The sequence below is a fragment of the Mercenaria mercenaria genome, chromosome 2, assembly GCF_021730395.1.
Source record: "Mercenaria mercenaria strain notata chromosome 2, MADL_Memer_1, whole genome shotgun sequence".
Classification (NCBI taxonomy): Eukaryota; Metazoa; Mollusca; class Bivalvia; order Venerida; family Veneridae; genus Mercenaria; species Mercenaria mercenaria.
Genome location: NC_069362.1, coordinates 57440457 through 57467939, shown reverse-complemented (window position 1 = coordinate 57467939; position 27483 = coordinate 57440457). Strand labels below are relative to the sequence as shown.

The 27483-nt window shown below is 37.4% G+C and overlaps 1 protein-coding gene across 10 annotated transcripts in view; it reads right to left on the bottom strand.

Moving 5' to 3' along the window:
* Positions 1-633: 633 nt before the first annotated feature.
* LOC123562212 (calcium-activated potassium channel slowpoke-like) overlaps positions 634-27483 on the bottom strand; it is a 125702-nt gene continuing 98852 nt past the window's right edge. For 9 of the 10 annotated variants that reach the window (XM_053536671.1, XM_053536674.1, XM_053536673.1 and 6 more), the window contains 8 exons: positions 16564-16788; positions 13939-14152; positions 13457-13555; positions 12695-12825; positions 11100-11294; positions 9793-9963; positions 7201-7267; positions 634-1210 (listed from right to left, as the gene is read on the bottom strand). In XM_053536671.1, the coding sequence (XP_053392646.1) occupies positions 1137-1210; positions 7201-7267; positions 9793-9963; positions 11100-11294; positions 12695-12825; positions 13457-13555; positions 13939-14152; positions 16564-16788 (1176 nt within the window). In that variant the 3' untranslated portion in view covers positions 634-1136. The remainder of the gene's footprint in view (positions 1211-7200; positions 7268-9792; positions 9964-11099; positions 11295-12694; positions 12826-13456; positions 13556-13938; positions 14153-16563; positions 16789-27483) is intronic. The other variant, XM_053536675.1, reaches the window with a different exon arrangement.

Sequence of the window (27483 nt, the reverse complement as noted above, 5' to 3'; positions counted from 1 at the left end):
TCCTGAGCTAATTCAGCAGGTGGTTTCATGTTGGAAAGTTATCTTGCTCATTTTAAACTATCCAATCAAAGTTGTTATATCTTTTTATAATATATATGTAACCTAGTTTTAATGATTAACGTTTTCAACATTGAGAAAAGTACTCTACAAGTTATAAACTACCACAAGACAAATAACTATCAAACACATAAATATAACAATTTCTTGAAACACTAAATTTTCTTTAGCTTTTCTTACTTAAGAGACAGGGAATAACAAGAATAAATCTGAAATCTTAAACCCAAAGATATTGGCAGACATATTGGTAATGACTGCCTTCTTCAATGGGCCATCACTCCTGCAGTAATTGTAATTGTACCTATCATTCATGTTAAAATATAGAGCTGCTTGATAAGACCAATGAAAACACATCTCAAATTCAAACACAAAAATGTGATTTCCCAACCTTGTAAACTGGAGCTGAATTGTGAGAGATATATGTCATTGCAGCAACAATCCAAAATGTTGCAGCAGTTGACTAAATTTTGTTTTTGGAATTCAGCTTCACTGTGCATGAAGGGTTATGCCATATGGTGTAATATTGCCTATAAACATTATTTTTTACAGGAATGATACTAGTCTTGTGTTTCTATTTATATAATCATAATATTGAAATAAACATAACAGATAGTGCTATGTCTATAAATGTTTACTATGAATCTTTAAAGGTAGGTAGATGATGGTAAAATTTCAGCAGACATTTCTGATCAAACTAAAAATACTTTAACACACAGATTTTACGCCATCTTGATGGTTGTATCCTGTGCCTGGCTGTATCTTGATCATGTTAGGTCTACAAATGGCAGTACACTGTCAACAAAGTGTTTTTATTGTCTACAAATTATTATACCCTATCCACATTTTATTCATTTGTGCCTTTGCACAGTTGTAAATTGAGTAAACAGAATTTTTAGTCCAAAATGTTTGTAACCTGTCTACAAATATCTTACATCCACTCCATAGTGCTAAATTTGATCAGGCTGTAACTATGATTGATACATTATTGCAATGTATTGCTCTATATAAATGATAAGGTACACATTTCTATGATGCAGTTCTGTGTCTATGCCATAAAGTCTGTGTTGAACTGGTTGCTTTCAGGTTCTGCATTGTGATGTGAGGGGGACTTCTTTTTTGTCTTCGGACTGGAAAACGGTTGGAGACAAAAAAGCTGAAACATTTGAAAATAAAAGTTAAAGATATAATTCACTGATTTAAGGTATTTCACATATAATATAGCTTCCAATATGTCTTCTAATTATTTGATAAAAACGAGGTATTAAGGTTTATTTTTTACATTTATTTTCAAACTAATAAAGAATGTCCTGCACTGCAGGTGTATAGAACAGCTGTAATGGAAGAAGAAGAAAACATTTTACCATACATACTTAGCGATAAAAATATAAAAGTCAATTTGTTACACTGTTTACGCAGCATGCCCTTTTATTGCAGAAACGTTCAAGCAAAATACATAGAACTTATGCAGTCTACCTGATGTGTGCATTAATTGTCAGTGTAACATAAAATAAAGTTAGAGCAAGCACGTGTAACTGATAAAAGTAACTCTTACATCTGTGTACAATTTATGCAGGTGAGAAAAGGTGTGAAACAATAATGTTACCTTTAATTCATTTGTACCTGTCTAACTGTGTGGCTTTTATTACTGGCATGACAATGTTGGCCAATATTTTGTTATGTTGGAGTGACCCCAAGATGTTGAAAATCATGTGACATTGGTAGGACCCAACATGTCTGCCAACATGTGCTTAAAATGACAAGACCCTAACATGTTGGCTGTCATGTGGTTATATTAACAACTAAACCTGTTGGCCACCATTTTGCTTAATCATGTAACACTGGCACACAAACTTGTTTGACATCATGTTGTTACACTGGCACCCAATCATGTTGTTACACTGGCATCCAAACATATTGGGCATCATGTTTTTACACTGATCTCAACACATCAGCCTCATGTTGTTAACTTATCCAAACATATTGGCCAACATGTTAATATACTGACCTGAACATGTTGGTCATTATGTGGTTACAATGTCTTATATACACTAAAGGGGGAATTTTTATGTAGTGTTTAGAGAAGAATGTTCCAGCTTTTGAGTGTGTAGAAAGATTCTACATTATTTAAGGCACAGGTAGAACTGCCAACCTGCGAGCAAGCTCACATAGGTTTCATACAGATTTGCCATACTTTTCAAGGGCCTTTTCAGGACTTCTTTTCTTATTTTTAAGGACTAATTTTTCAGTATACGATCATATATTTCTAACATGCCATTCACTTTTTGTATGTTACTTAACCCCAATTTCGCAAATCTAACTGTTTTGATTTTTTATTCTACTTTATATTTACTGTCCACTTTGCTAAAAAATGAGCACTTAATTAATAAGCCATTTTTCATTGAAAACACACTAATTTCCAACATTTTTCACATCCCATGAATGACTAGAAACAGCTTACAATGGAACACACAAAAGCTGGATGCTAACTTCATGCAAACCATTATCAATACATTTTGTCCCCTTATTGTTTAGGCTCCCATGTCACCAGATTAATCATTTTCTTTCTTTTTTCATTGTTCAGGACTTTTTTTTTTTTTAAGAGTGAATTAAAGTATTTTCCAGGACATTTAAAGTGTATCAAATTTACGGACTTTATAAGTTGGTGCAAACTCTGTCACATGAAAAAAATCCATCCTCTAAGTGCGGCTTCAATCTACAGCAGTGAGGAGCAAACAATTCAAAGTCAAACACTTCAATTTTTTTGTTCATGGAAACAGTAGGGACTTTGCAGTATTTTAATTTCTCATGGAAACAGTAGGGACTTTGCACTACTTTAATTTGCTCATGGAAACAGTAGGGACTTTGCACTATTTTGATTTGCTCATGGAAACAGTAGGGACTTTGCACTATTTTGATTTGCTCATGGAAACAGTAGGGACTTTGCAGTATTTTTGCTCATGGAAACTGTAGAGACTTTGCAGTACTTTAATTTCTCATGGAAACAGTAGGGACTTTGCACTACTTTAATTTGCTCATGGAAACAGTAGGGACTTTGCACTATTTTGATTTGCTCATGGAAACAGTAGGGACTTTGTAGTACTTTAATTTCTCATGGAAACTGTAGAGACTTTGCAGTATTTTTGCTCACGGAAACTGTAGAGACTTTGCAGTACTTTAATTTCTCATGGAAACAGTAGGGACTTTGTAGTACTTTAATTTCTCATGGAAACAGTAGGGACTTTGCACTATTTTAATTTGCTCATGGAAACAGTAGGGACTTTGCACTATTTTGATTTGCTCATGGAAACAGTAGGGACTTTGCACTATTTTAATTTTCTCATGAAAGCAGGACTTTGCAGTACTTTTATTTGCTCATGGAAACAGTAGGGTCTTTGCAGTACTTTAATTTGCTCATGGAATCAGTAGGGACTTTGCAGTACTTTATTTTGCTCAAGGAAACAGTAGGGACTTTGCACTATTTCAATTTGCTCGTGGAAACAGTAGGGACTTTGTACTATTTTGATTTGCTCATGGAAACAGTAGGGACTTTGCAGTACTTTTATTTGCTCATGGAATCAGTAGAGACTTTGCAGTACTTTTAATTTCTCATGGAAACAGCAGGGACTTTGCAGTACTTTAATTTGCTCATGGAAACAGTAGGGACTTTGCACTATTTTAATTTGCTCATGGAAACAGTAGGGACTTTGCACTATTTTGATTTGCTCATCGAAACAGTAGGCTTTGCAGTACTTTTATTTGCTCATGGAATCAGCAGAGACTTTGCAGTACTTTAATTTCTCATGGAAACAGTAGGGACTTTGCAGTACTTTAATTTGCTCATGGAAACAGTAGGGACTCTGCACTATTTTAATTTGCTCATGGAAACAGTAGGGACTTTGCACTATTTTGATTTGCTCATGGAAACAGTAGGGACTTTGCACTATTTTAATTTTCTCATGAAAACAGGACTTTGCAGTACTTTTATTTGCTCATGGAATCAGTAGAGACTTTGCAGTACTTTAATTTCTCATGGAAACAGTAGGGACTTTGCAGTACTTTAATTTGCTCATGGAAACAGTAGGGACTCTGCACTATTTTAATTTGCTCATGGAAACAGTAGGGACTTTGCACTATTTTGATTTGCTCATGGAAACAGTAGGGACTTTGCACTATTTTAATTTTCACATGAAAACAGGACTTTGCAGTACTTTTATTTGCTCATGGAAACAGTAGGGGCTTTGCAGTACTTTAATAATTAGGGACTTTGCAGTACTTTAATTTGCTCATGGAAACAGTAGGGACTTTGCAGTACGTTAATAATTAGGGACTTTGCAGTACTTTAATTTGCTCATGGAAACAGTAGGGACTTTGCAGTACTTTAATTTGCTCATGGAAACAGTAGGGACTTTGCAGTACTTTAATTTCTCATGGAAACAGTAGGGACTTTGCAGTACTTTCATTTGCTCATGGAAACAGTACAGACTTTGCAGTACTCTAATTTGTTCATGGAAACAGAAAACTGTTGGGACTTTGCAGTAATTTTGCTCATGGAAACAGCAGGAACTTTGCAGTGCTTTGCTCATGAAAACAGTAATGAATGCTTATTTTTGTCCATAAAAGCAGTTGAGACTTGCTGTATTTTGCTTGAAGGTTGCTGCATTCTCTCCAGGGCCACATCAAACATTACCAACAATAGTAAATATAAATGCATGACAATGCCGGCAACTACTACAATGCCTGCATAGTTTGCTAAGAGGAAAGATTCATTCAAACACACATCAGGAGAATACAATTCATGATAATAACCAACATAAAATACTGGCCAAAATAATCCAAGTGGAGCAGAGAGTAAATTACTAAATATTGCCATAGAAAATCACTATAAAATATAATAGGCATATTATAAAAGACAATATAAATTATACAGTCTAAATGTGTTTCCTCTAAGGCAACTTTATAAAGTTATTGCATTTGAATTCCCATGAAATCTACTGACCCCAAGGAGAAACATTCCAGAGGTCACAATGTTTAATTAGCAATATTTGTTTACATTCACAGTGTCTTATAAGATACCTGCATTCAAGCTGAAGTTGTCAATGGTAAGCCTGCATGCATTGTGATACAATGTTAGAATGACTGCTATTCTAAAAACTGATGTTAACTGACAATTTCATCATTTAAAAATAAATAAAAGGTAAGGGTAGATTTCCTGGAAGATTTACAACTTCAAGTATGGAACATTGGATCAATTAAAACACGAGATACAAAATGCAGTTTGGCTAATTACAATTTGGGCATTATGTATATAGAGTCATGTTTAAAGTGCATGAAGGCCAAACATGCCTATGTATTCCATACCCATACCCAACCCCAACTCATATCTTGGCTATCATGCAAGGTATTGGATATTTAACATATATCTAGCCTACATGGCATTTAACAAAGACAATGTTTATATCTAAGTAATATTTTAGCCAAGAAAAAGACTAAGGTATATAATGGAAATATGACAACATGCCTATTAATTTAACAGATTCAGTTCGACCAGTAGAAATACTTATGTATGACAATGTAGGACTGACATAAATGCAACCTAATGCTATAGCTAAAACAAAACACTCAATATTTTTCCCTTAGAACAGGTATGATGTCATCTCATTTAGAAATGTTTTTGTCTAAGAAGATTAAATTTCTAGAACAGTATATTACTGAATGAAGGTTAAATCTAGGACAGTATATTACTACAATCCATTTCCTAAACAAGCTCTGTCAAGTAAGATTGTCCTCTGCAAAATCTGTAAACTTGTTGCTTGGCAATTATTCAATTAATAGATTAAACTAAATTATAAGACAAAACGAGGACTCAGTTCTTCCCAGCTGAAAGCATTTGATCTAATTACTTCATAACATAAAATTATAATGGTACTAGACACAATTATTAATTTCATAGAGAAACATGGGTGTGGTCCTTCCAGTGACAGGCAGACTGAAGGGGCTGAAACTTAAAGTAGTAAATTCTTATTTTTAAAACATATAAAATTCATGCCATAAATGAAACACCTTGCAAGTGTCCCTACCCCATGTTTCTTTCACACCATGACACGGATGTGCCATGCATCTGATGCATTGTATTAATGTTTATCTCTACCAAACTTAAACAAAGCCTTTAAAATGACATTAAAAGGATACTGGTAAAATTTCTTAACTTTGTACAAAATAAATTCAAACCATGGTAGTGTGTTGCATATGTATCAGAATATTAACAAGAGCTGTCTAAATGACAGTGCTCTAAGCTATTTGAAGCCCTCCCACCTAATAGACTAGCTTACATACACAAGCTGTAGAAAATTTAAAGCTGACAAAGAGGTAGAGTTTTGCTAAAGTGTAAGCCAGACTTCTGAAATTTTTTGTAGTCAGTTTATATTGCACAGGACATTTTTGCTTGACACAGCTCACATGCTTTTGTTATATTGCATTATAGATATTATGTATATTATAATAGACGCATGATGCATAAATAGCCACTCCAACTACAATATTTTGTTATTCTGACCACAGAGAGGAAAACTGAAATGCCAAAATACATTCTGCAGTATTCATATCCCTTACAATAATCAGTAAATTCCATTTAACAAGTGAAAGAGGAAGTCAAAATTACCATAAACAAAAGTATACTTAATGAATAAATCATGTTAAAATGTATAATCTTGCATCCTGGCTTATGCAACAAAATGATAAAAGCAAATTACAACACATAGACTGATCAACTTTCTCTTAATAGAAAAACATAAGTTTTATCAACTAGTAATATTGTCACTGATTCCTTAACAATTCAACAAGGCTGTCCTTTCTAAAGCTTAAAAATCTCTCAAGTGATCCAAGAATACTGTTGAAGAACATGAATACAGTCATGGTGCCAATATACTAATCAAATTGCTAGAATATATAGCCACTGAGGTTAAGATAGTTTTCTTTGTCTATAAAAGCTGAGTCTAAGAAATCCAAACTCATCTTAATTATTTAAATGGCATTCACATTTTAACATTTTAAATTTATACCAGATGGTGTATGAATACTGCAGACAGCAAGCAGAATACAGGATATAGGCAGGGGAAGGTTCATACATGCACGGTCTGTCCTTACTTTTATCATTCCCATTTGGTAAGGAGTTGGAACTTTTAGATAGATTACAGGGCATTAGACAAAACACCTGCCCGGGGAAAACAGAAAACATATGTTAGTAAACACTTCAATCATTAATTTAAGAGAAATTTCAATAAAATATGAACCTGGTTTAATTCTGAGTACAATTTAAATTCAGTTTAATAAATCTGGTTTAGTGAGCTAATAATATTTTTGCCTGAAAAAGTATTAAACCAGATTCATTTATGCAAGTTACTTATAACAAAGAGACCAGCAGGTCTCAGTAAGCCCATCTGAGTATACTGGTAAAACAGTGTAGTTTTCCAACACTAAGACAGTGCTAGAAACGTGTCCATAAAACACAGATGCCGCCTCTAGGGGATGTTAGGACACAAAAATATGAGTCTTATATTGGCACTTTGACAACGGAAGACGTAATCTGAACTTAGAGATAGAAAAAAGAATAAATTACCGTAAACATTTTTTTCATCATGAAATGATTAAATGCTACATCCCATTGTTACGGTGAAAATTGTTACCAAGTTATTTTAACATCCTTCTATGTATGTAAAAGTTACAGGCTAACAGGCTAAAAATATGACATAACATCGTTAACCTTCGAGCTAGGGATCTGTAAGTGTTAGATCTGACCTATAGTTGTTTGAACCAAGTGATTTAACTATCCATCTATGTATACAGAAAAGAAAAAAGATGTAATGATCTTTAAAGGTGACCTTGACCTTTAAGCTAGAGTTGTAGGTTTTGCATGCAACACATTGTCTAGTTATTGTAAATATTTGGTCAAAGGTACTTGAATATCAATTCATTCACATCACAAAGTTATAGACTGGATGACAAAAATAATGTAAAAAATCTGTGACCACAAAGCAGTGACTTTGACCCTTAAGGAAGAGGTATGGATCTTGAATGTGACATGACGTCTTGCTATGATGAATATTTGTGCCAAGGTATTTGATTTTGCATGCATAAAAATGTTATAGTGCAAACAAAAAAATTACCTTAAGTCTTTGACCATTAAGTGTGACCTTGACCTTTAAGGTAGGTATATGGGTCTTGAATGTGACACATTCTCTTGTTATGGTGGCCTTTTGTGCCATGTTATTTCAAAATCTGACATAGCACAACCGTGAAAGGGTCTTCTGCAGACAGACAAAGACATGGGTAACACTATATGCTCCCACCCCTCATCTTTAATGGTGGTGGCATAAGAAAATATACTGACATAATATGACAAATTAACTAACTGTGTTAAATGACAATAGGTCTTACAAAATGTCTCAACACTTACCAACCTATTACCCAATATTAAATACTGTTAAAATTAGACTGAAAGTTACTTAATTGATCAAAAAGATAGTTCAACTTGAGATATTCCATATGTAGAATAGATCATAACCCAATATATTTCAAGCCATTTTTTTTCTTTTCAACTGTTTACTTTCCTGAGAAAGCAGAAATTCACTTTCTGGTGGGAAAACAAACTTGACCTATGAAACAAGAATTTCATAGTATAACCAAGGTTGAAGACCATTTTTGGGAGCTCTCTCTCACAACCACTGACAGATATGACAGGGTACAGAATGTTCAATGATCACAATGGCTGAGATAAGCCTTCAGTCTATCTCAGCTAAATAGAGAAAACTGCTAATTATCAAGCAATAAAAGTATTTATATAAGTGAAAAAGTTTGTTTGCTGGCATGCTGTAAGGTTGGTGCACAAGAGTAAATGTTGGAACAACATACATGTTTCTAGCTTTATCAATCTATATGATTTACTTATTTCAGAGAAAATATCCAACTTGATAATATACATGTAACATTCTGCTCATAGCCTGCATATGTTCACCCAAGTAATACTGATGTGTAACATTTTTGAATAGAATACAATGTCATGTACTTTAATGGTATATTTTTCTTTGTTGTGAAATCTTGTTACATGTTTATTACCAAGTGCAGCAGCCTACATTAAATCTACTGTTTGTCATGGCTACTTTAAACTACAACTTCTTTAATCAAGCTTTCTCTGCTTGTAACAGGTCTAAACAACTGCCTTCTAAATTTAGTTTTAAATGTATATTAATGTGTTATTGTTTTAATTATTTTAATAGCTCTAGTGACTCCTAATTCAAGCGAGAAGTTGTTTAAATTTTTCTATATATGTTTACTTGTGCACTGGAGTAGAACTTTTGGAACAAATGATACAGCACTGAATTAGTGCAAGGATGGTAAACACTAAATTCCAGTAAAATTCTGCCAAATTCACAAATTCATGAATTCATACCCTCACAAAATGTTTTTGACCAAACTATAAAATTCCATGTCCATGATACCACAGTATTTTAGTGTTCCTTGTAATTGCAGATCAATTTTTGTAACTAACTTTTATCCTTTGTTTGAACTTTATAAATTATCTAAAAATAATACAAATCTAGCAAAATGTTTGTCTAAAGTAACCACTTATAAACAGTATATAAAACTTGGTATTTTAACAGCTTTATACAAAGTTTAAGCTTTTCTTTATAAGTGCAAAAATAGAAGAAAAATGAGAAACAAGTTGTGATGTTTTTGTACCTGATCTGTGGGTAGCAGTTTAAAATCTTCTGGAGGGTTTGCTATCACATAACGTTTTGATGATGGACTCTTTTCTGTTGCATTTGTATCACGGAACCTATACAGGCCAATGCAGAGAATTCCCTGGTTCCTTAGCGAGTGGACAAACAGGTTTCCATAGTTACCGCCTTCCTAAACACAATACACAAGAAATAACATACATTTAAGCTTAAAATAACATACATTTAAGCTTAAAAACGATGCTGTAAGGACTGTCCTTCTCTCATAATCAGGAAAAAGATATTACTGTGATCTGGAAAGAAGATAGCTGAATTACAGCATTTAAATTTTTGATCATTCAAGTTGCTATTTGAAATTAAAATTTCAACAAGCTGTAAATATCAAGCCTATCAGGACTGCATAAATATGTAACAGAATGCAAGAGATCAAGTTTGGTAAAAGTAATTACCTTGGTAATTGCGGTCTAAATGATAAGCATAGCAAAAAATGTACCTATGAACAAAAAACTTCAGTTTTTATCTACATTATGTCAAATATTCTCAAAGCAGTACAATGTAACAGAAGGGCCAAGAGAGCCTATCTGTCATCTGACCTTGATTTGGACTTCAGAAGACCAGTTCAAACCTGACCTAGATCTCATAAAGACATAATATTCTAATCAGGATTCATGTAGATCAGCAAGAAGCATGACTTGTGGCCTCTGAATGTTAACAAAGTTTTCTATGATCTGATCTAGAGACCAACATTTTTACCCGAGATTTCAAAACTTGTCTTGCATTTCATAAAGACAAATATTCTGACCAGGTTTCAATTAGATCACTTATGAAGTGTTAACAAGGTTGTTTTTTTTCTATGAGATGACCCAGTTTTAAATCTGACCTAGATTTCATTTAGACACACATTCTCACAAGGTAAATCAGGAAGAAAATGTGACCTCAAAATGTTAACAAAGGTTTGTATGTGATTTGACAAAGTGGACCAAGTTTTAACCCCAGAGGAGTTTTGAACTTGACCTAGACTTTAAAAGGTATAAAGATAATCATTCATTATGTTTCATGTAGATCAGGTACAAAATCTGGCATCTGAAGTGTTGACAAGGATTTTCTGTCATTTGAATTAGCGACTCAGTCTTTTATGCCAGATGACCAAGTATCAAACTCCATGAAATTTAAAAGATCAGCCAAACTTTTGACCTCTAAAGTAACAGTAAAATTGTTAAAGAAAGACAATGACAGACACAAGGCTATAACAAATTAACTCCCCCTGGACACTGTTAAAATACTTTCATTATGAAAAGAATACTATACCCCAAACTGTGCTAATGGTCCATCAAATAACGAGACTTGAGCAACTCTACACCTATCCCTATTGGCAAGCACAGCAGGTGTGCAGTAGCCGCCTCTCATGCCAGCTCCCTCAGCTAAAATCTGCTCCAATTCTGGAGTAGCCCCACCAGTAATCAATGTTCTAATCAATGTTAATGCATTGTCATTGAAATAACTCTGCAATAGAAAGAAAAATCTCTTAGATTTGTTTCCATAAAATAAGCTGGAATATTTACACAAACAGGCTAATCATAAAGAAACATGAACATATTATAGGTGTATTGCTGAAGAAGTAAGTTTAGAGAGAAATACAATGATAACATGGAAGAGAGCTAGTTGGGGGTTGGGGTGGTGGGGTGGGGGTTGGGGGGTGATAGCCCCACATCTGTTTATGCCTGTGTTATATTTCAAGGCAATTATTCTTTATATCTATGTTTCATATTCATGAGATTATACAACTAGTTTTATCCCCAAAACTCACTAGAATTCAACAGTTAATTTTTAATATATATTCAGAATTATACATGGTACAATTTTCTACGTGGCTTCCACTCTCAGTTATTTTCCATTTCAAACTCAAAAGTACTTTCTTTTCCAAGGCTATATTAGCATTTTGGTTAATATTTACCTGAAACCTGGAGTAAACAACAACTATATTTTCATCCTTAAAACTTATAGATTTTCAGAATTTGGTATTAGGCATTTCAAAATTTCTGTGGGAAGACCCACATACCTTCCAGCATCTATGGAAAAAATACAACTCTTTCTCCAAATAACAAGCTCATTTTCATGGATAATATGTCTTACAAACATAAGACATAATAGCAAGATCTATCTATAATTCTTTTATAAGTAAAACATCCCAGAACAAAAGATGAAACCCTTCCACAAAATATGAGCTTACATACACAAGCTAAAAATCCAAGTTGAAAAAAATGGAACAGTAATTCAGAGTTGCAGACCCTGGCTCAGTAATGCTGAAGACTTACAGAGTTGCAGACCCTGGCTCAGTAATCCTGAAGACTTATAGAGTTGCAGACCCTGGCTCAGTAATCCTGAGGACTTACAAAGATTCAGTACAATAGCTACTGAGAAACCTCCTTACATGTAAACTTCCACAGAAAAATCAGTCACTAGAATGCAGGCTCTGTCAAATATCAAAATTTTCCTTAGGAACCTGTCTGTACACTACCTACAGGAATGGGACACCCTCTCCAACAGTGTCCTCCTTCAACACTCTCCACACTCACACCCTCTCCAACAGTGTTCTCCTCCAACACTCTCCACACTTACACCCTCTCCAACAGTGTTCTCCTCCAACACTCTCCACACTTACACCCTCTCCAACAGTGTTCTCCTCCAACTTCTCCACACTTTTCACCCAATACTTTAAATATGCTTCTTCCACAGGTAATAAAGAAATGATTACTGGAACATGCAAGTTGAGCTACTGTTCTTAACTGATACACAGAAGTTTTGTATACTGTAACAACAGGTGAACTGATGTGCAATCGATTATCAACATTTATCAGCAAAACAGTTATACACTTCACTGGTACAATAACTGTCTTACTTACTGTGCTCATGAGAGAGTCTAGAACACTAACAGCAAAAGCTGTACCACACGCAAATGGTTGGGTCATGTATAATTCAGTGTCAGGATCATCCTCATCATCTTGATCCAAGAACTGTACATTTGAGTCATTACCTGCAGACATAAGGAGACAGTCATAGAAGAACAATTAGATTATATCAGAGTTATGTTAACTACATCCAAAGGTTTATTTCAGTACCCGTGCCTAAATGATAGATGCATGCAGACAAAAAATAAATTATCCTCTTAAAATTACTGACTCGAACATGAAATCTCCAGGGTTAGATCTCAAAGTCATACACTGTACACTTATATCACCCTACATGTGAATGCATATAGTAAAACAAAATTAGTAGACTTTCTATTCATAAACGAGAAATGGTAAAACAGAAAATAATCTTGTACATGTTATACAAATCTTTCTAAGGGGTGTTGCACTTTTCATTACCTCTCATTAACTTTTCTATCATAATTTTGGTTGTGCTCTATGCTATAAAAGGATCTAGTTAATTTATTATCACTGTCTTTAAGTGTCCTATGGAAGCCGTAAAGCAGCCCTACACAAAATGTTTATTAACTGCTTGCTGTTATTTTTGGTCATTTGTGACCATGGAGTCTGTTCAATGTTCATTTATGATAGAGTTCTGCTTATTCAAACAGTCTGCTGTTACTTTCATTGGTGCGCTCTAAGCTTAAAATGCATCTTGTAACAGACTGTATTTTCTACCCTGTTTGGAATACTCACCCAGTTCAGTTATGAGAGGAACATTTGAGCCACATGCTGATCCCCTTCTCGATGTCTTTGATGGGCTGCTTACCTGCATAAAACCTGGTGGCAGGAAATCTGAAATATAAACAGAGAATATCATTCTCCCAACACACAGACCATGAAATTTTAATATCACGTTGACAATTTGTATGCTATTAGCTTTAGCTACCATATATGCTCTAATTATTGCCCAGAGCTCGACAAATTCTTTGAAAATACCTTGTCCTGCAGGACGAGCTGTCTAGAATTTTCATTTGTCCTGCTATAATTTGTTCTCCTTGTGCAATTACCGTTATTAACAGTACACAATGCAATCTTGTTCTGGACAATAAAGCATCCAGCTAATGCAATCATAATGCAGTCTCCTAACAGTGTTGGATAAATTTTAGAGTTGCAAACAAAAGATCAACTTTAAGATCCTACGTATGTGATTTCAGCAACACCAACAATATACTTACCTAAAGCATTTCCAGGACTATTTGGGGAGGATGACTGTATTAAACCAACACTGTCATCAAATGTCATTGCCTTTATATTGAGAGAGCAGAGAATAGCTTCCTTGTCAACTAAATGAGGATCGTCAAGGTTACGATCCTTCGCAGATAATATTACACACATATCACACAAGTTGATGTTTACTGCACGTAGGTTGGCTCTGTTCAAAGGCGATCCCTGCAAAACAATAGAATTTCTTTGCTTTATCTAATAATCTTTGATTTATCTAGTAATAATAATAAACAAGAGGGTCATAATGACCCTATATTGCTCACCTGTTACACTTGGCCTTGGAATCATCAAGATAAACATTCTGACTAAGTTTTATGAAGATAGGGTCATAAATATGGCCTCTAGAGTGTTAACAAGCTTTTCCTTTGATTTGAGTGGTGACCTAGTTTTTGACCCCACATGACCCAGTTTCGAACTTGGCCTTGGAATCATCAAGACAAACATTCTGACCAAGTTTCATGAAGATAAGGTCATAAATATGGCCTCTAGGGTGTTAACAAGCTTTTCCTTTGATTTGACTGAGTGACCTAGTTTTTGACCCCATATGACCTAGTTTTAAACTTGGCATAGGAATCATCAAGATAAATATTCTGACCAAGTTTCATGAAGATAGGGTCATAAATGTGGTCTCTAGGGTGTTAACAATCTTTTCCTTTGATTTGATAAGGTGACCTAGTTTTTGACCCCATATGACCTAGTTTTGAATTTGGCATAGGAATCATCAAGATAAACATCATGTGCAAGTTTGTATCAAATCAAAGCATAAATGAAACCTCTATATGGCTGAAATGGCCAAAACAGAAAATTTTGCCCCATCTCTAGAATCCATCATGGAAGCTAGCTGATTTTTGAAAGGAACTGAGATTTTATTGTGACTTAAGTTGTGTAAGTGTGGTTAAAATGGAATGTAAAATGTCACTTCTATTGTGTTCACAGGGTAAAAATTAACAAATTTTGGCTCTTTCATGGGTCAATCAGGGGCAGTAACTCTGGAACCTATGAATGGATCTGATGAATTCATCTTCGAATTCAAGATCAACTGTTGTTAAAGATATTTTGCAAGTTTGTATCATAACCATAAATGAAGTCTCTATATGGCTGCAAAAGCCAAAATAGCAAAGTTTGGCCCTTTAAGGGGCCATAACTCTGGAACCCATGATGGGATCTGGTCAGTTTTCGAAAGGACAAGCCAATACAAGTTGTGTGCAAGTTTAATTAAAATTGATTGCAAAATGTGGTCTCTTTCATGTTCACAAGTCAAAATAGCAAATTTTGGCCCTATAAGGGGCCATAACTCTGGAACCCATGATGGGATCTGGCCAGTTTTAGAAAGGAAATGAGATATTATGCCAATACAAGTTGTGTGCAAGTTTGATAAAAATTGACTGCAAAATGTGGTCTCTATCATGTTCACAAGAAATTGTGGACGGACGGACGAAGGGCAATCACAAAAGCTCACCTTTTCACTACGTGACAGTTGAGCTAAAAAGGGATCATTACCCTATGCAGAAAATGTCATAAGTAGTTATAATAGTAAAACTGACCTTTCTACACAAAAACATGTGCCTTTAATTACACAACATCACCAGTCATAACGAAAATTTGACCATGTAAGAAAACCTTCCTGCAACCAAACAGATCATTGCTGTTGGACAACTGTTTTACTACAAGTCTTGACCGATCTTAACATTGTCGTGGTGGATCATGGGATTCTCCAGTCCTTGGACCAGTCACAAACAGTTGTATGACCAGTTGTACTAGTAACCAGTAACCAGTCACACAACCTTCAGAGAAAATGAAACTGGTCCTTGATAATGGTATGATAATTCTCTAAATTTCTTGCAAATAGTTGTGCTATCTATCTGCTATAAAATGCAGACTATTCAGGGACAAATCTCATTGTGTGACTGCTAAATTGACATAGCAGAAAAATCCATGACCGTACCAAGATATCCCTTTATTTATATATCTATATAAATTTTGTAAAAAAAAAATCGGCTTGTATTTCACAATTAAATATGAACAGGCAGAAAAAAATCCGTATTGTACCTTTTAAATTCTGTATTGTATCTTCCCTATTGTATGCTGCCGGACTACTTTCATTAATATGCAAGACCTGACACAGTTCTATAAATAGCGAACATAAAATCTTCACTTAGTTCCATTTTAATATCGATAAACATTGAAGATTTCATTCAATAACAAAACAATAAACAAAAAGGTAGAGGTATATAATAAAAGGGTCATTTTAACAGTAGCTAGATCTGGGATTTTGTATTCGGCTATCGTGGATTTTGCAAGGTTGGATCACACTTGGCACTTGCTTGCCTCATGAAATCTGATCTGGCAAAAATCCACTTGAGCCAATATACAGCATCACAGATCAAGCTACTGTTATAATAACCCTATTATATTGCATGACTGGCACAGGCCCACGTAATCACAGCTTGAATGTGAATGGGCACTAACAAGTCTCTGTAGTTTTTCTTTCAAAAATAAAGTTTGCTGTCACTCACTGTCTTTGATAAGTCACCATTCTCTAGAAAATATTCAATAATGGAATAAGATACACTTACTGGAAGAATGCAAACTTTGGGAAAGTTCTGTACAGTTTTCCATTCTCTGTGTAGGTAGTCAAGGTTGCCAACAATAACAACATGTTTCAGTTCGTTGAAGTGAAAATTGCTTGCTCGTAGTGGCATAACAAGGTTTCTCAGACCAATCAATGGAGATGTAGCATCCGCAAATAAACACACCACTACGTGATTGCATAGAACTGTCAATGCAGCTTTATTACGGTCCTACAAATAAAAATATCATCATGGTATTGCAAAGATTGTGCAATCAGTAAGTGCAGTAAAACACAAACTATATAGTAGTTACATTTTTTATTTTGGTGTAAAGGTTTTTCTAAAATTCTCGTTTCGTGTAGAACAACCCATACATGACTTAAAAGTCCTGTAATTTGAGTGTTTCAGTTTCAGTGAAGTCAAAGCTTAAATCTATTTTCTACAATAAATCAAAACCATTTCATATTCATTGACAAGAATATTCAATATTGCCCTATTATATATTACATTTAATACTGTACATTTTTGAGAGGCATTGCCATGGTAATAGTAAAATAGTAAACATGCATAATAAACTTACCATGATGGCCTCTATAGGTCTGATGGGACAACAGTACAGGAGGGTCATGATGACCCTGTATTGCTCACCTGTTAAACCTGGCCTTGGAATCATCAAGATTCTGACCAAGTTTCATGAAGATACGGTCATAAATATGGCCTCTACAGTATTAACAAGATTTTCCTTTGATTTGAGCGAGTGACCTAGTTTTTGACCCAACATAACCCAGTTTCGAACTTGACCTAGGAATCATCAAGATAAAGATTCTGCACCAAGTTTCATGAAGATACGACCATAAATATGGCCTCTACAGTATTAACAAGCTTTTCCTTTAATTTGAGCGGGTGACCTGGTTTTTGACCCCACATAACCCAGTTTCGAATTTGGCCCAGGAATCATCAAGATAAACATTCTGACTAAGTTTCAGGAAGGTAGGGTCATAAATGTGGCCTCAAAGTGTGAACAAGCTTTTCCTTTAATTTGAGCAGGTGACCTAGTTTTTGACCCCACATAACCCAGTTTCAAACTTGGCCTAGGAATCATCAAGATAAACATTCTGACTAAGTTTCATAATCATTCCTGTGAAGTTTCGTCGAAATCTGGCCAGCAGTTTGACCTGTGGAAGCCAGACAAGCTTAATGCTGACCGACCGACGGATAGACAGACGGTGAAGGCGACATAATGAAGTCTCTATATGGCTGCAAAAGGCAAAATAGCAAATTTTGGCCCTTTAAGGGGCCATAACTCTGGAACCCAATATGGGAGTTGGCCAGTTTTCGAAAGGAACCGAGATATTATGACAATACAAGTTGTGTGCAAGTTTGATTAAAATCGATTACAAAATGTGGTCTCTATCATGTTCCAAAATAGCAAATTTTGGCCCTTTAAGGGGCCAAACCTCTGGAACCCATGATGGGATCTGGCCAGTTTTTGAAAGGAACCAAGGTATTATGCCAATATAAGTTGTGCACAAGTTTGATTAAAATCAATTGCAAAATATCTTGTTCACAAGAAATTGTGGACAGACAGACAGACAGACAGACTGACAACGGGCGATCACAAAAGTTCACCTGTCACATAGTGAAGGAAAAAAAGACTTACCAAGAGGTTTTTTGTTTGTTTTGGGTTTAACGCCGTTTTTTCAACAGTATTTCAGTCATGTAACGGCGGGCAGTTAACCTAACCAGTTTTCCTGGATTCTGTACCAGTACAAACCTGTTCTCCGCAAGTAACTGCCAACTTCCCCACATGAATCAGAGGTGGAGGACTAATGATATCAGACACAATGTCGTTTATCAAATAGTCACGGAGAACATACGCCCCGCCCGAGGATCGAACTCGCGACCCCGAGATCCGTAGACCAACGCTCTTACCTATTGAGCTAAGCGGGACTTACCAAGAGGGCTTCATCTGTAAGTCTGATGGGACACCAGTAAACAGGAAAAAGAAGCATACCAAGAGGGCTTCCTCTATAGGTCTGATGGGACACCAGTAAACAGGAAAAAGCTTACCAAGAGGGCTTCCTCTATAGGTCTGATGGGACACCAGTAAACAGGAAAAAGAAGCTTACCAAGAGGGCTTCCTCTAAAGGTCTGATGGGACACCAGTAAACAGGAAAAAGAAACATACCAAGAGGGCTTCCTCAATAGGTTTAATGGGAAAAAAGAAGCTTACCAAGAGGGCTTCCTCTATAGTCTGATGGGACATCAGTAAACAGGAAAAAGAAGCATACCAAGAGGGCTTCCTCAATAGGTTTAATGGGACACAAGTAAACAGGAAAAAGAAGCTTACCAAGAGGGCTTCCTCTATAGGTCTAATGGGACAACAGTAAACAGGACAAAGAAGCTTACCAAGAGGGCTTCCTCTATAGTCTGATGGGACACCAGTAAACAGGAAAAAGAAGCATACCAAGAGGGCTTCCTCAATAGGTTTAATGGGACACCAGTAAACAGGAAAAAGAAGCTTACCAAGAGGGCTTCCTCTATAGGTCTAATGGGACAACAGTAAACAGGACAAAGAAGCTTACCAAGAGGGCTTCCTCTATAGTCTGATGGGACACCAGTAAACAGGAAAAAGAACCATACCAAGAGGGCTTCCTCAATAGGTTTAATGGGAAAAAAGAAGCTTACCAAGACGGCTTCCTCTATAGTCTGATGGGACACCAGTACACAGGAAAAAGAACCATACCAAGAGGGCTTTCTCTATAGGTCTAATGGGACAACAGTAAACAGGAAAAAGAAGCTTACCAAGAGGGCTTCCTCAATAGGTCTAATGGGACACCAGTAAACAGGAAAAAGAAGCTTACCAAAAGAAATAGAAGCCTACCAAGAGGGTTTCCTCTATAGGTCTGATGAGACACCAGTAAACAGGAAGTAGAAGCTTACCAAGAGGGCTTCCTCTATAGGTATGATGGGACACCAGTAAACAGGAAAAAGAAACATACCAAGAGGGCTTCCTCAATAGGTTTAATGGGAAACAAGAGCTCGTCGAACACGAAATGCCCCCCTTGATGCATTCAGTAATTGCACAAGGAACAGAAATTATATGCTCACTGTAAACAAAAATTCTACCATTCTGGTTTAATCTGACCTTGACCTTTAACCTATTAACCTAACAAGAGATTACAGATTGATCTTGGCGCCATCCACTGCGCCATTTTTGAATGTTCCAAATTTCAAGACTAGCTCAAGGTCAAAATCAAGGTCAAATATCATTTAGGTACAAAACAATGTGTATGTGGTCCAAATTTGAAAGCGGTGGTTTGAGAAATGTGAAAGCAGGTCACTAGATCAATTTAAAGGTAAAGTTCATTTTGGTAGACAGAACTATGCATGTGCTTCAAATTTGGAGGCTGTAGCTTGAGAAATGTGAAAGTAGGTAATAGATAAAAATCAATGTAAAATTTCAATTCAGAACACAAAAATATGCATGCAGTCCAAATTTGAAGCATGTACCTTCAAAAATGTGAAAATAGGTCACTAGGTCAATCTCATGATCAAAGTTCATTTCGGTACACAAAACTATGCATGTGGTTCAAATTTGAAGGCTGTAGCTTGAGAAATGTGGAAGTAGGTCACTAGGTCAAAATCAAGGTCAAATTTTATTTCAGAAAACAAAACTATGCAAGTGGTCCAAATTTGAAGCCTGTACCTTCAGAAATGTGAAAGTAGGTCACTAGGTCAATCTCAAGATCAAAGTTCATTTCAGTACACAAAACTATGCTTGTGGTCCAAATTTGAAGGCTGTAGCTTGAGAAATGTGAAAGTAGGTCACTAGGTCAAAATCAAGGTCAAATTTTATTTTGGAACAAAAAACTATGCATGTGGTCCAAATTTGAAGCCTGTACCTTCAAAAATGTGACAGTAGGTCACTAGGTCAATAACAAGGTCAAAGTTTTTTTCAGTACACAAACCTATGCATGTGGTCCAAATTTGAAGGCTGTAGGTACAGAAATGTGAAAGTAGGTCACTAGGTCAAGATCAAGGTCAACTCATGTCAAGGTTCATCTTGCCGCTCAAAACTATACATGTGGTCCAAATTTGAATAATGTAAGTTATGGACATGAAGATTCTAAGTGTTTCCCTATATAAGTCTATATGAACCGTTTGACCTCTGAGGCAGGGCCATATTTGACCCAAGAGGGATAACTTGAACAAACTTGATAGAGAACCACTAAATGATGCTACATTACAAAATACCAAAGCCACAGACTTTGTGGTTTGGACAAGAAGATTTTCAAATTTTTTTCCTATATAAGTCTATATAAACCATGTGACCCTAGGGGTGGGGCCATATTTGACCCCAGGGAAATAATCAGAACAATCTTGGTAGAGGACCACTAGATTTTGCTACATACCAAATATCAAAGCCCTAGGCCCTATGGTTTTGGACAAGAAGATCAGAAACCATTTAACTGTTCCTGGTCACTGTGACCTTGACCTTTGACATACTGACCTCAAAATCAATAGGGGTCACCTGCTGGTCATGATCAACCTCCCTATCAACTTTCATGACCCTAGGCCTAAGCGTTCTTGAGTTATCATCCGGAAACCGTTTTACTGTTCAGGGTCACTGTGACCTTGACCTTTAACATACTGACCTCAAAATCAATAGGGGTCATCCGATGGTCATTACCAACCTCCCTATCAACTTTCATGATCCTAGGCCCAAGTGTTCTTGAGTTATCATCCGGAAACCGTTCCACTATTCAGGGTCACTGTGACCTTGACCTTTGACATACAGACCTCAAAATCAATAGGGGTCATCTGCTGGTGATGACCAACCTCTCTATCAACTTCCGTGACCCTAGGCCCAAGCGTTCTTGAGTTATCATCCGGAAACCATTTTACTGTTCAGGGTCATTGTGACCTTGACCTTTAACATACTGACCTCAAAATCAATAGGGGTCATCTGATGGTCATTACCAACCTCCCTATCAACTTTCATGATCCTACGCCCAAATGTTCTTGAGTTATCATCCGGAAACCGTTTTACTATTCAGGGTCACACTGACCTTGACCTTTGACATACAGACCTCAAAATCAATAGGGGTCATCTGCTGGTGATGACCAACCTCCCTATCAACTTTCATGATCCTAGGCCTAAGCGTTCTTGAGTTATCATCCGGAAACGGATAGGTCTACATTCCGACTGACCGACCAACCGACAGACCTACCGACCGACCGACATCTGCAAAACAATATACCCCTCCTTTTTCAAAGGGGGGCATAAAAAGAAGCTTACCAAGAGGGCTTCCTCTATAGTCTGATGGGACACCAGTAAACAGGAAAAAGAAGCACACCAAGAGGGCTTCCTCTATAGGTCTGACGGCCCACCAGTAAATAGGAAAAAGAAGCTTAGCATGATGGCTTCTTCTACAGGTCTGATGGGACACCAGTAAACAGGAAAAAGAACCATACCAAGAGGGCTTTCTCTATAGGTCTAATGGGACAACAGTAAACAGGACAAAGAAGCTTACCAAGAGGGCTTCCTCAATAGGTCTAATGGGACACCAGTAAACAGGAAAAAGAAAGTTACCAAAAGAAATAGAAGCTTACCAAGAGGGTTTCCTCTATAGGTCTAATGGGACACCAGTAAACAGGAAAAAGAAGCTTACCAAAAGAAATAGAAGCTTACCAAGAGGGTTTCCTCTATAGGTCTGATGGGACACCAGTAAACAGGAAGTAGAAGCTTACCAAGAGGGTTTCCTCAATAGGTATGATGGGACACTAGTAAACAGGAAAAAGAAGCATACCAAGAGGGGTTCCTCTATAGGTCTGCCAGGACACCAGTAAACAGGAAAAAGAAGCTTACCAAGAGGGCTTCCTCTGTAGGTCTGATGGGACAACAGTAAACAGGAAAAAGAAGCATACCAAGAGGGCTTCCTCTATAGGTCTGATGGGACACCATTAGAGAGGAAAAAGAAGCTTAACATGATGGCTACCTCTATAGGTCTGATGGGACACCAGTAAACAGGAAAAAGAAGCTTAACGTGATGGCTTCCTCTATAGGTCTGATGGGACAACAGTAAACAGGAAAAAGAAGCATACCAACAGGGCTTTCTCTATAGGTCTAATGGGACAACAGTAAACAGGACAAAGAAGCTCACCAAGAGGGCTTCCTCAATAGAAGCTTACCAAGAGGGCTTCCTCTATAAGTCTGATGGGACACCAGTAAACAGCAAAAAGAAGCTTAACATGATGGCTTCCTCTATAGGTCTGATGGGACAACAGTAAACAGGAAAAAGAAGCATACCAACAGGGCTTTCTCTATAGGTCTAATGGGACAACAGTAAACAGGACAAATAAGCTCACCAAGAGGGCTTCCTCCATAGAAGCTTACCAAGAGGGCTTCCTCTATTGGTCTGATGGGACAACAGTAAACAGGACAAAGAAGCATACCAAGAGGGCTTCCTCTATAGGTCTGATAGGACAACAGTAAACAGGACAAAGAAGCTTACCATGATGGCTTCCTCTATAGGTCTGATGGGACAACGGTAAACAGGAAAAAGAAGCATACCAAGAGGGCTTCTTCTATAGGTCTGATGGGAAAACAGTAAACAGGACAAAAAAGCTTACCATGATGGCTTCCTCTATAGGTCTGATGGGACAACAGTAAACAGGAAAAAGAAGCATATCAAGAGGGCTTCCTCAATAGGTCTAATGGGACACCAGTAAACAGGAAAAAGAAGCTTACCAAGAGGGTTTCCTCTATAGGTCTAATGGGACACCAGTAAACGGGAAAAAGAAGCTTACCAAAAGAAATAGAAGCTTACCAAGAGGGTTTCCTCTATAGGTCTGCCAGGACAACAGTTAACAGGAAAAAGAAGCTTACCAAGAGGGCTTCCTCTATAGGTCTGCCAGGACAACAGTTAACAGGAAAAAGAAGCTTACCAAGAGGGCTTCCTCTATAGGTCTGATGGGACACCAGTAAACAGGACAAAGAAGCATACCAAGAGGGCTTCCTCTATAGGTCTGATGGGACAACAGTAAACAGGACAAAGAAGCTTTCCAAGAGGGCTTCCTCTATAGGTCTGATAGGACAACAGTAAACAGGACAAAGAAGCTTACCATGATGGCTTCCTCTATAGGTCTGATGGGACAATGGTAAACAGGAAAAAGAAGCATACGAAGAGGGCTTCTTCTATAGGTCTGATGGGAAAACAGAAAACAGGCCAAAGAAGCTTACCATGATGGCTTCCTCTATAGGTCTGATGGGACAACAGTAAACAGGAAAAAGAAGCATACCAACAGGGCTTTCTTTATAGGTCTAATGGGACAACAGTAAACAGGACAAATAAGCTCACCAAGAGGGCTTCCTCAATAGAAGCTTACCAAGAGGGCTTCCTCTATTGGTCTGATGGGACAACAGTAAACAGGACAAAGAAGCATACCAAGAGGGCTTCCTCTATAGGTCTGATAGGACAACAGTAAACAGGACAAAGAAGCTTACCATGATGGCTTCCTCTATAGGTCTGATGGGACAACAGTAAACAGGAAAAAGAAGCATACCAAGAGGGCTTCTTCTATAGGTCTGATGGGAAAACAGTAAACAGGACAAAAAAGCTTACCATGATGGCTTCCTCTATAGGTCTGATGGGACAACAGTAAACAGGAAAAAGAAGCATATCAAGAGGGCTTCCTCAATAGGTCTAATGGGACACCAGTAAACAGGAAAAAGAAGCTTACCAAGAGGGTTTCCTCTATAGGTCTAATGGGACACCAGTAAACGGGAAAAAGAAGCTTACCAAAAGAAATAGAAGCTTACCAAGAGGGTTTCCTCTATAGGTCTGCCAGGACAACAGTTAACAGGAAAAAGAAGCTTACCAAGAGGGCTTCCTCTATAGGTCTGATGGGACATCAGTAAACAGGACAAAGAAGCTTAACATGATGGCTTCCTCTATAGGTCTGATGGGACAACAGTAAACAGGACAAAGAAGCTTTCCAAGAGGGCTTCCTCTATAGGTCTGATAGGACAACAGTAAACAGGACAAAGAAGCTTACCATGATGGCTTCCTCTATAGGTCTGATGGGACAACGGTAAACAGGAAAAAGAAGCATACGAAGAGGGCTTCTTCTATAGGTCTGATGGGAAAACAGAAACAGGTCAAAGAAGCTTACCATGATGGCTTCCTCTATAGGTCTGATGGGACAACAGTAAACAGGAATAAGAAGCATATCAAGAGGGCTTCCTCAATAGGTCTAATGGGACACCAGTAAACAGGAAAAAGGCGCTTACCAAGAGGGCTTCCTCTATAGGTCTGCCGGGGCACCAGTAAACAGGAAATAGAAGCTTACCTAGAGGATTCCCTCTATATGTCTGATGGGACACCAGTAAACAGGAAAAAGAAGCTTACCAAGAAGGCTTCCTCTATAGGTCTGATGGGACACCAGTAAACAGGAAAAAGCTTAACATAATGGCTTCCTCTATAGGTCTAATGGGACAACAGTAAACAGGAAATAGAAGCTTACCAAGAGGGTATCCTCTATAGGTCTGATGGGACACCAGTAAACAGGAAAAAGAAGCTTACCAAGAAGGCTTCCTCTATAGGTCTGATGGGACACCAGTAAACAGGAAAAAGCTTAACATAATGGCTTCCTCTATAGGTCTAATGGGACAACAGTAAACAGGAAATAGAAGCTTACCAAGAGGGTTTCCTCTATAGGTCTGCCGGGATAACTGTTAACAGGAAAAAGAAGCTTACCAAGAGGGCTTCCTTTATAGGTCTGATGGGACACCAGTAAACAGGAAAAAGAAGCATACCAAGAGGGCTTTCTCTATAGGTCTGCCGGGATAACAGTTAACAGGAAAAAGAAGCATACCAAGAGGGTCCTTTATAGGTCTGATGGGTCACCAGTAAACAGGAAAAAGAAGCTTACCAAGAGGGCTTCCTCTATAGGTCTGCCGGGACACCAGTTAACAGGAAAAAGAAACTTACCAAGAGGGCTTCCTTTATAGGTCTAATGGGACACCAGTAAGCAGGAAAAAGAAGCTTACCAAAAGGGCTTCCTCTAAAGGTCTGCCGGGACACCAGTAAACAGGAAATAGAAGCTTACCAAGAGGGTTTCATCTATATATAGGTCTGATTGGACACCAGTAAACAGGAAAAAGAAGCTTACCAAGAGGGCTTCCTCTATAGGTCTGATGGGACACCAGAAAACAGGGAAAAAAAGCTTACCATGATGGTTTCCTCTATAGGTCTGATGGGACAACAGTAAACAGGAACTAGAATGTGTCTGTAGGACACAGGGTGTGCCCCCACTGGTACATTTGTCACAAATAAGGGGCAATAATTCAAATGTTTGCCGTCTGAAGTGGGTATAGCCTCAACAAACAGTTTATGAAAAGGATTCATTACCCTAGGCCATATATTTTTGAGCTATGAGCATCACAAACAAAAAATCCTTTATTTTTGGCTATTTCAAGGGCCATAACTCTGTAATAAGCGCTAAGATTCTCAAGAAGAATGCCAAGTGTGCAAGTCACATCATGATAAAGACTCAAGCAAGGTTTCATGAATTTACATCAAATACTTTTTGAGCTAGGCACATAATTAGGTGAAAATGTACATTTTTGACTATTTCAGGGGCCATAACTTTAAACATAGGGGTGGAACCAGCCAAAAAATAACAGGTATGCATGTTTATATCATGATAAAGACTCATGCAAGTTTTCATCCATTTATATCATATATGTTTTGAGCCTGGTGTGTCACAAGGTGAAAATGTGCATTTTTAACTATTTCAGGGGCCATAACTCTGAAAATATGGGGCGGAGGCAAACTAAAAATAGGAGGTGCGCAAGTTCATATCATGATAAAGACTCATGCAAGGTTTAATAAATTCATATGTAATAGTTTTTGAGTTAGGTGCGTCACAAGGTGAAAATGTGCATTTTTGACTATTTCAGGGGCCATTACTCTGGAAATAGGGGGGCGGACCTAGATGAAAAATAGGTGTGCAAGTTCATATGATGATAAAGACTTATGCAAGGTTTGATAAATTTATATTAAATATTTTTTGAGCTAGGCACGTCACAAGAAGAAAATGAGCATTTCTGGCTATTTCAGGGGCCATAACTCTGGAAATAGGGGGCAGACCCAGATGAAAAATAGGAGGTGCGCAAGTTCAGTTTAATGGGAAAAAAGAAGCTTACCAAGAGGGCTTCCTCTATAGTCTGATGGGACACCAGTAAACAGGAAAAAGAAGCATACCAGGAGGGTTTCCTCTATAGGTGTGCCGGGACACCAGTAAACAGGAAAAAGAAGTTTACCAAGAGGGCTTCCTCTATAGGTCTGCCAGGACACCAGTAAACAGGAAAAAGAAGCATACCAAGAGGGCTTCCTCTATAGGTCTGCCGAGACACCGGTAAACAGGAAAAAGAAGCTTGCCAAGAAGGTTTCCTCTATAGGTCTGATGGGACACCAGTAAACAGGACAAAGAAGCATACCAAGAGGGCTTCCTCTATAGGTCTGATGGGACACCAGTAAACAGGAAAAAGAAGCATACCAAGAGGGCTTCCTCTATAGGTCTGATGGGACACCAGTAAACAGGAAAAAAAAGCATATCAAGAGGGCTTCCTCTATAGGTCTGCCGGGACACCAGTAAACAGGAAAAAGAAGCTTACCAAGAGGGTTTCCTCTATAGGTCTGATGAGACACCGGTAAACAGGAACAAGAGCTGTCTCCATAGGATGACACATGCCCCCGATGGCACTTTGAATGAATAGTTATGGCCGATGTTAGAGTTTAGGACCTTTGACCTACGGACCTGGGTCTTGCGCGCTACACATCGTCTTACTGTGTCACACATTCATGCATAGTTATTTTAAAATCCATGCATGAATGACAAAGATATGGACCGGACATG